Below are 10,239 nucleotides of genomic sequence, written 5' to 3' on the forward strand. Positions count from 1 at the left end.
ATTTTTATTTAAAATTATTTATTTTAGGAGCTGACTTTTATTGCTATTTAACTATTTACAACTGCAATTTTTAAAATCATATTCTCTTTCATTTAAACTTCTGCGCTTAAATTTTCTCGAATCACATTACTCGGTAGAGGGCGCTCTTAACATCCTAAGTAATGCTGACATGTTACTATACTCTAGCAAGAAATAACTATAGAAATATAGTAACTGCGAATTTTTCAATATTGTGTTGGTACAGTGTACTCCTGCAGCCTGCCAAAATTCGGTCCCATCTAAAAGCATTGAGTGAACTCCCCCTGGACGCTCCAACTTAGCTGGTATCACGAAAAGCCGAGCGTTGGAGATCTCCCTACTCATCTTTGATTATACCTTGCACTGTTGCACATTTGTTTCTGTTACAAGCAATATCATGCTTGAGGAGGTGTAAGAATGAGCTGATGAATTACGAGGTCAGTCGTGATGTGAGTGTTGTCGGAGTAGTTACTCTGCTTCCACAACTCTGTTGATAGTTTGATTTCTATGGCACCTTGAATACACCAAAATCAAGTTCTAGTTTATGTATTAATTTTCTACTCCTCCACCCTTGGTCGTAGCTGCATTAGTTGCTACAGTTTAAGTTCGAGAGGTGAGAATTAACTAGGTTGTTACGTGTCCGAAAGGTGCAGTTGATAAAGTTGAAGAGGCTGTTAAAAAAGAGACATGTGGTTTGTAGCCACCTACAATAAAATGAGTACCGAAAACGGTAATCGAAAGTAGTATAGCAAGAAGATAACCCGAGATTCCATTTGCACGTATTTACAATTGAACATACAGATCACTTTATCACAAACCATAATCATCCATATCATATAAAAATATTTTTTCTGAATATTTAGTGTTATAAGTCCCACGTAATAGATTTTAATTATTGTTAAGTGAAAAATGCGCCAGCTCAAAAAGTACAGGCACGTGGCTTTGGAATTTGATCCATATGTATCAGAAAAAGTAGAAGCCGGCTGCAAAATCTTTCGAAAGCTTAGAGTCTTCTGCGTGCAACGATTCTTTGCTTAACTTTGAGAAAAATTATCAACGCTAGCTATTACCACCGATATGTTTTGGTTTGCAGATCTATGCAAAAAATCTAAGAATCATCAGAAACGTGCACTCCGTGTATTACTAAACCTCGACCTAAAGTAATGCAATTTAAAATTTTTTTAATATCTCGAAAGACTTAAGTTCCAGGAGTTTAGATATCTAAATACGTGATCGTGAAAACAGGTGTAGCAAGACAAAATATTATAGCCTAAAATTTGTAAAAAATTGAAACTATATAATTCAGTCAACAACAAATCGACCGCATTGCTCAATTCACTGTCATCACTTTTGGAGTTTTAGAATATCAGCAAGGCTCTTGTGAGCTCATCATCAGCCACTGCAGCAGGCTTAATTCACCCCACCCACGGAATTCAGGCCCGCGGGCGCATCAGCTCGCGACACGTTGTCATGACATACAATGTATGCATTTCCACAATGGATAATCGCTGACTGAAGATATCCCACCAACGTTCGTCAAACCTCAGAATCACCTTTCTACGAATAAAAATTTCACAGTCAACAGTGATTGATATCAGTTTCAACCAGTTTTGCCCTTTGATACTTATTTTTTTCCGACCGTCCATTCCCTGCGTAGAGAATAAGAGAGTAGTTACATGTAATCACGCATTATACACGACGAGTCCGTCTAGTTCAAGGTCTAGTTTGACCCATGAGTTCGACAGCCACTCTTCGGAACTAGTTTACTACCCCTAAGATATAAATCTAATCATCAATTTATTCCTTTCTCTATTTATAAATTTGTAAATTTTATGGGATAAAAGTCATATTTACATAGGAAGTACAGATCAGCGTTGATAGGCAAGCCAGTGCCTACCTGAATGTAGAAGCAAAGTATCAATTCTGAATTGTTTTTTGTTCCTTGATTCAAAAAATTTTGTGATTCTTTTTTTGTACTCCAAGAAATTGAAATAGCAATTACTTCTGTTTTTCGTAATTATCTTATATATTTTAGTTCGAAAAATTCTAATGGGTGTTTTCATTCTGTTAATTCGAAACATTGAATAAAAAATCAGTTCTTTATTTTGATAATTAGAAACATTTAATCGAGAATTAATTCTTCTTTTTCAATGATCGAATTCCCATTATTAAAATTACTTTCAATTTTTTAATTAAAAACTAGATATAAGATTTTTTTTTTAATTTTAATTATATTAGCGCAATTAAAAATTTATGCTGTCAATCGTAATTCTCTGTTTGAAACTGAAGAATAGCTGGATACAGTTACGTTGTCTTACGTAATTCAGGGTTCGTACGCACCGGGAAAACCTGGAAAACCGGGAAAAGTCAGGGAATTTCTTACAACAGGGAAAAGTCAGGGAAAAGTCAAAGTGTTGCGTATAGCCTTGAGGAGTATGAGAAAACGTAGGATTTCTTTCGAGGGGACTTGGTCTGTCGGGTGTTTCTCACAATCGGGAAAGAAAATGGCACGAGTACCGAACCGATGATTGAGGTTTCCTTGATTGCTTTCCTCTTTTTCCGAACAGAAAACAAATTAGTACAAAAAAACACAGAACGGAAGTACCCGAACAAATTAATCATAGATTAGAAAACCGTGAATTATAACGAGGATGTATTCCGAGGAAAGCCGCTAATAATCAGTTGGAAAAAAAATACCGAAGTGCGTGACAGCCTTGTTTGGTTTCCTCGTAAGGACTGTTCTAGTATGGCCGAGTCGTCAAGGAGCCGGTCATACTAGACTAAGAGGGGGAAACCGAAAAGGACAACCGCCGTAATGACAGTGTTGCTACCGAGCCAAATGTTTCGCTGTTTAAATTGAATATTACTCGAATTAATAGTTCCAACCCGTAACATTCCGCCCGCACTTTATCACGACTGTGGTAAAGTATCAGAGGAATCGATTGGTAAAATACTGAGCTTGGTGACCGGCCGCGTAAGCGTTGTTGTAGTCGTGCGAAGTTCGACGACTCTTACGAGGCCATCTGAACCCGGAAAGACTCGAGTGACTCGAGCCAGAGGCCATTGAGATGGCGGAAACCGTTCATCCGTTATCAGGACCAGCGATCCGACCTTAATCTCCGTAGATGGATGCCGCCACTTGGAGATGGCTTGGAAGCGTTGTATACATTCTCGAGACCATCTTTTCCAAAAGAGTTGAATCCTTGATTGAATAAGTTGACGCCTTGTCAACCGATTGATATTGTCCGAGCTACAGTCTGGCTCCGGAACCGTGATGAGCGACTCTTCGATCAGAAAATGACCAGGAGTGAGAGCCGCAAGGTCCTTTGGGTCGTCCGATATAGGGCAGAGAGGCCGAGAGTTTAAAATGGCCTCGATCTGGACCAGGAGGGTTGTAAATTCCTCATAGGTAAGGATCGAGTCCCCCATGATCCGTTTGAGGTGGTGCTTTACCGATTTGACTGCAGCTTCCCATTTTCCGCCGAAATGAGGAGCCGCCGCTGGGTTGAAGATCCATTTTGTACCGTGGGATGCGAGGGAAGCCGATAGATGGTTGTTCTCTGCTGAGGCTTGCTCGAAGAGTCTCCGAAGTTGTTTATCCGCTCCTACGAGTATTGTACCTCTGTCGCTTTGAAGTGTCGCACAGATTCCGCGTCGACCCGTAAACCGTTTATAAGTAGCGACGAAAGCCTCCGACGTATAATCCGTAACGAGTTCCAGATGTGCCGCCGAAGTAGAAAAGCACACAAAAACCGTGATGTACCCTTTGCGTGATTTCGCCGCTCTTCCTCGCCACGTTTTGATTGTGAACGGCCCGGCGTAGTCCACACCCGAATGGAGAAAAGGACGAGACGGTGTAATCCTTGAGGCCGAAAGCTGTGCCATTAATTGGCGCGCTCGTATTCCGCGTTGCCGTGCACACACTACGCATTTGTATATACGAGCGCGTACCGACGGGCGTCCGCCGATTATCCAATATCTCTCACGTGTACACGCGAGAGTAAGTCGAGTTCCGCCGTGAAGAGTCCGCTTGTGCGCATCCTCGACGATGAGGTCTGTGAACTTTGATGTCCGGGGAAGTATTGCCGGTCGTTTTTCCTCGTCCGAGAGGTTCGAGAATTTTAATCTCCCCCCGATCCGCAGAATTCCTTGTTGATCCACGAAAGGCGTTAGTCGAAAAATTGGATCCGATGTTGGTACGTTGAAGCCGTCCTGAAGCGTTTTAATAACTCCCCCGTAGAATTGGTTTTGTATGGCCTTGATCCAGAATATTCGAGCTTCCTCGAGTTCTTGTGTATCGAGAACTGAGGTTTCGTAAATTTTCTCCCGACGTAGCCGCCTGATAGCGCGTTTTACCGTTGCTGTTACTTGGAGCAACTTTGAGAGTCTCGAGTATCGCTCGAGAAGATCCCAAACCGATGCCTTGATAGTGTGCGCTGAGAGGGCGGAGTGACGTGGAGGGTTTGAGCCTCCGGCGCCTCCTCCGCAGTGACGTCACCCGAGGATGTTGACCAAAACGATGGTTGCTCGACCAACCATGACGGGCCCGTCCACCAAAGGGGGTGATTTTCCAGGTCCGAGGGCGAGATACCCCTTGAGGCGCAATCCGCCGGATTTTCTATCCCATCTACGTGACGCCACTGTCCTTGAGGGATGATTTCTTGAATTTTTGCTACCCGATTCCGCACAAACTCCTTCCGCCTCGAGGGATGGCTGAAGACCCATGCGAGAGTAACCGATGAGTCCGCCAGCAGTAGAGTTGTATCGTCTCTACTCCCAACATTCGTTGGGCGTAGGCCATCAATTTAGAGAGCATCAGTGCAGCCGTGAGCTCTAGCCGCGCGATGACGGGTTTCTTGATCGGCGTGACCTTCGTCTTGGCGCAGACCAGTGAAACCGTCGTGGGTTGTCCTTGATGTTCCGTCCTGATGTATACTACGGCACTCATCGCGGCTACCGATGCGTCCGAGAACCCGTGCAAATGGAAAACCGTGTCCAAGGAAGTCATCTGTAACTAGCGAGGGATAATAATATTGTTTAACTGTGCGAGTTCCGTGCGGAACTCGAGCCACCTTGTGACAACGTCCGATGGAAGTGGATCATCCCAGCCGACCTTGAGGAGCCACAGTTCCTGTATAAGGATCTTCCCTCGAATAATTACCGGAGAAATGAACCCGAGGGGATCGTAAACTTGAGATATCTCCGATAACACCGACCGTTTTTTAAAGGTAGGTGAGGCGAATACCTTAGCCTTGAAGCGAAGACTATTTGAGGCAGGATGCCAGCACATGCCGAGCACGCTTACAGCCTTATCGTCAAATTGAATCGTGGTGTCGGGGCTAGGCTGAAGACCCAACTCGTTGAGAATTTCCGGACAATTTGAGTTCCATTTTTGCAATGGAAAGCCGCCCGCGTTGCATATTCCGATAAGGTCGAGGATTACCGCCTTGATGTCGTCCCTTGTGTCTGAACCGCCGAAGATATCGTCGACATAACGACCCTGAGTTAGGGATGGTACCGCGAGGGGGAACCGATGTCCTTCGTCCTCCGTCAGTTGGTGAAGAACCCGGAGGGAAAGCCATGGAGCGCACGTCATCCCGTACGTAACCGTAGTCAACCGAAATGTTACGAAGTTTTCGTCCTCGTCAAACCACAATATACGCTGGTAATCCCAGTCGTCCTGATGTACCTTGATCTGACGGAACATCTTTACGATATCCGTCTCGAAGATCCAGCGCGATCGCCGTAACCAAATCAAGACATCCGAAGCGTCAACCTGCAGTTTGCCGCCCGCATGAAGTATCTCGTTAATAGATACGCCTGAAGAGGTTCGGCACGATCCGTTGAATACAACTCGGAGTTTAGTTGTGACGCGATCTTCTTTGAGGACGCCAAGATGGGGGAGGTATATCGCCGCCGATGTTTCCGAGTGGTCAGAGACCGCTTCCATGTGGCCCAAAGATTCATGTTCCTTGATGAACTCCGTGTACAGCTGCCGATATGACGCGTCCGTCGACAGCCGCTTTGCTACTCGTCGAAGGCAACGTAGAGCCGTCGCCTTACTCTCTCCGAGCAACGAGGTTGATTCCTTGAATGGTAACCGAACGATATAACGATCGGTGGACTCCCTTGAGTGAGTGTCCTTGAAATGCTGCTCGCATATCAAATCGTCCGGATTTGTTTCCGCTCCTGCTGTCGATGAGATTTCTTCCTGAATCCAATACCGTTGTATTATCTGGCTGAGGTCTTCATCCTCCGAGCCGCCGCTTCGCACAGCTGAATGTGATGCTCGTACGTGACGAACTGTTGCGTCCACCGGGCCGGAGATAACCCAACCGAGTTTTGTTTGCTGTGCGATGAGACCGTGTGAATCCGACTTGACGATTTGAGGCTCGATGATTTCGTCGTAAGCGTCCGCTCCGATTAATGCGTTGATTGGTCCTTGATAAAGAAATTTTGAGTCCGAAAGGGGTAAATTGTTGAAAAGATCGCGTTTGATGGTTTCCGATGAAAATGATGGCAGGATGGTGGTGAGTCGCATGAGAATGTAGGCGTAAATTGTAACCGAGTCGTCAGTTAACAACGACTGGATTCTCAGAGAAACTACTCCCCTTGTTGGACCCGTGTTGAATCCTCCGATGCCGATGATTGAAACAGCCGCTGCTTTCCGTTGTAAGCGAAGATCATTCACCACCTGCTCTGAGATGAACGAGAGTTCAGAACCGGGATCGATCAGTAGTCTGACCGCCTGTGAAAGTCCTTGATCGTCGTTGAAAGCTGTTGCACGAGCAGTCGCCAGTAAAACTGCTTGTGGGAAATCTTCCGAGTTGAGGGAGAATTGCGCAGCGTCCTTCTTGCTGAACGCTCGCTGCCCGTGGTTCGATGTCCTTGATGGTTGAGGAGGGGGAGGGGTTTCCGAGACCTTGAGACTTCCCTCCTTCACATCTGTTTTGGAAGAATATCCTTGTAAGTTCTTCCTGTACCCGAATAGAGTTAATCCGCCGACCGAGAGGAAAACGTCTATCCCCTGGTCGTCAGTCCTGCTTACCGGATGTCGAGGGTTGGTCCGATGTTGCCGCCGCCATCGTTGTGGCCGGAGCCGCCTTCGTCCGATCCCCTGGAGACCCTTGATGAATGAGGGAATGATGTTTTCCCTCACATTTCTGGCACCGTTTTACCGAACGGCACGAGTTTGCTCCGTGGGGGCCGAGGCAGTTATAGCAGAGCCTACTTTTCTCCACCAAACTTCGTCTGTCAGCAGAGGTCATCGAGAGAAAACGAGCGCAAGTCGTGATATAGTGCTTGCCGTTACAGCATAAGCACGTATATTTATCCGATGACGGTTGCGCCTTGTCGTTGTCACCTTGGACCGTTCCCGAGGCCGTGTGCGTATAACTCGGTCGTTTCGTTGCGTTCGCGGGAGCCTTCGATGGAGCCGTCTCCCGTTCACAGTTCTCAAGGGCCTGGGCCTGAGCCGCGATAAACTCGAGAAATTCCGTAAGTGAAGGAACCACGAGCCTTGATCCGAGTCGTACTTCCCACACTTCTCTTGTATTAGAGTCGAGAATTCGCGTGAGTACGTGGACGACGATACAATCCCAGTGCACAACTGGGAGTCCTAGCGCCTTGAGCGCATCGAGCACTTCCTTGGTCGTCGATACGAGCGCAAGAAGTCCTTGAGCCGATTTCCGAGGCAGAGATGTGAGCCCGAGGAGTCTATTTAGATGAGAACTCGTCAGAAGTCTGCGATTCTTATACCGCTCGATCAATGTCCGCCAGGCTGGAGCGTAATTGTCCTCAGCCACTGATACGTTGGACAGAAGACTCGCAGCCTCATCCTTGAGCGCGCTCTTGAGACGGACAAGCTTCTCTACCTTGCTGATGTCCTCGCGGTTGCCAACAAAACTGAGGAAAAGATCAGAAAATGATTTCCATTCCGAATATTTACCGGAGAAAGTTGGAAGAGGAATTCGAGGAAGGGAGCCTTGAGACGTGAGGTTATCAGGTGCCGAGTTCCGGTTCACCCTGACCTTCAATTCCGAAAGGAGTTTCTTCGTATTTGAGTAGGTGTCCGACGCCGAGTCGTAGGTGTCGTACATGACGTAAGGCGAAGAGAGAAATTCCGGCGTACAGTTCTCCGCTATCTTTTCGTGGGTAACACGAAAGGATTTCCACTGATCTTCGATAAGGCTGATGTTGAGAAAGTGAGTTTATCAAACTCGTATCTCCCGCGCCTGCGTGCGCTGTAAGGGAGGTGCAGTGTGTGTGGTTGACGAGAGGAGCGCTGGTGTGCACGGATGTGCGTAGAGCGTTTTAGTCTTCCGGCAAAGGAGAGCGAGTAACCACGTCGTTTGCTTATGTATCAATAAAGTTTGTTATCGAGTTTCATCCAAACATTATCATCAACTAATTAATACGGAAACCTTTCCCTTCTCATCCGAAATATCCCAACAGGTTATGGGCCCAGGACGTTTCGAGAGGAATTGTGTATTAATCAGTTATTTTTCGTCGAGTTGCTAGGCGAAAATGTCGGACGATTTTTCGGTGAGACGCGTCGAGAAGCTCGATGGCTCGAATTTCCTAACGTGAAAATTTGAGATGAAGGCAGTGTTTCGAGCGGCGAAAGTGCATAGTGTCATGGACGGTTCGGATGTGCCGGCGGCGGAGGCCACAGCGGCGGTAAAGAGCGAACAAACGTCGTCGTCGTGCAAGTTGCATTTGCGAAACAAGTTTCACGCGTATCGAATGGAATCGGGTGACACGGTGGTGCAACATGTTGCGAAAATTAAGAATATGGCGTTGCAACTAAGGAATGTCGGTGTAGTAGTACCCGACGACACCGTGATGGCGAAAATTCTTTCGGGTTTGCCACCGAGTTACAACGGGTTTCAGACGGCGTGGGACAATATCGACAGTGCGAAACAGACGATTCAAAGCTTAACAGGGCGACTCGTGCGCGAGGAATCAAGGCACGTGACGAGTGGTGACGCAGTCGAGGTATTGGCCGCGATCAAGAGCGGCGGTACGAAGAAAAAAACGCAGTGCTCGAAACCAAAGAAGGACCTGAAAAACATAAAGTGTTTTAAGTGTCACGAAAAAGGCCATTTGCAACGCGATTGCCCTCGGAGGACCAGTGGTGCGGGAAAAGCCAAAGATGGAGATGAAACAAAGAAGTTTGTGCTCGTGGCAAACGTGAAAAATGGTGGATTGACGACGTCGAATGGACGCGTCAGTATCTCGGACGAACAAGTGCGACGCTTACTCGAGGTCAATAAGGCAGAAACCTGGATTGGCGACAGCGGGGCTTCTCGTCATCTTACTTATCGGCGTGAGTGGTTCGTAAATCTCCGCACGGGTGTTGGTGGCTCGGTCGTACTCGGTAACGGCTACTAGTGTAACATCGAGGGAGAGGGCGATATCGAATTCGAAGCTTTTGTCGATGGTCGATGGAATTCTGTGCGGTTCGAGAAAGTGTTGTATGTTCCGAAGATGAAGAAAAATCTGTTAGCGTTGGGAGCCTGTGCCAAGAAAGGTTGTTTCATCGGGATCGACGAGGAGAGTGTAACAGTGACGTTAAAGGACGAAATAGTGATGACTGGTGTGGGTCTCGGCAACTCGATTTATCAAATGCTTGTTCGCGTGGTGTTACCGACAGAGTCGATGGAAGTAAATGTATCGACGGCCGATCTGAAAAAGTGGCATGAGCGTTTAGGACATGTTGGTGCGCGTGCTCTCGAGGACATGGTGAAAAATGAACGTGTGACTGGCGTGAAGCTAAACAACGTCGGAAAATTTTTCTGTGAGCCCTGTCAGCTTGGAAAAGCACACCGAAAGCCGTTTAAAGAGAGTTCGAGGTCGCGAGAACTGAAGCCGGGTGAGTGTGTGCATACCGACGTGTGTGGACCGATTCAGGTGAATTCACAGGGTGGCACTAGCTATTTCGTTACGTTCATCGACGAAGCTTCGAATTTTTGTCATGTGGACTTTCTTCGTCACAAGGATGAAGTGCTCGAAAAATTCAAGGCTTACGATAAAATGGTCGAGAACAAGTTCGGTGTGAAGCTGAAGATCCTGAGGTCGGACAATGGCGGTGAATATGAGAACAAAAAGTTTGCCGCGTACCTGAAAGAACGAGGGATAGTTATGGAAAATTCAGCACCACACACGCCGGAACAAAACGGGAAGACCGAGAGAGCAAATCGTACGATTTTTGAGAGTGCG

The 10,239-nt window shown here is 46.8% G+C and overlaps 1 protein-coding gene across 1 annotated transcript; it reads right to left on the bottom strand.

Moving 5' to 3' along the window:
• Positions 1–413: 413 nt before the first annotated feature.
• LOC107223614 lies at positions 414–8,117 on the bottom strand. Its single transcript, XM_046739383.1, has 7 exons — positions 7,067–8,117; positions 5,132–6,963; positions 4,793–5,032; positions 4,555–4,731; positions 4,005–4,440; positions 3,273–3,623; positions 414–532 (listed from the first exon to the last, which is right to left on the bottom strand). The coding sequence occupies exons 1-7, from the start codon at positions 8,115–8,117 to the stop codon at positions 414–416; spliced, it is 4,206 nt and encodes a 1,401-aa protein (XP_046595339.1).
• Between the last annotated feature and the right edge of the window lie 2,122 nt (positions 8,118–10,239).

This window comes from Neodiprion lecontei, chromosome 5 (assembly GCF_021901455.1).
Source record: "Neodiprion lecontei isolate iyNeoLeco1 chromosome 5, iyNeoLeco1.1, whole genome shotgun sequence".
Classification (NCBI taxonomy): domain Eukaryota; kingdom Metazoa; phylum Arthropoda; class Insecta; order Hymenoptera; family Diprionidae; genus Neodiprion; species Neodiprion lecontei.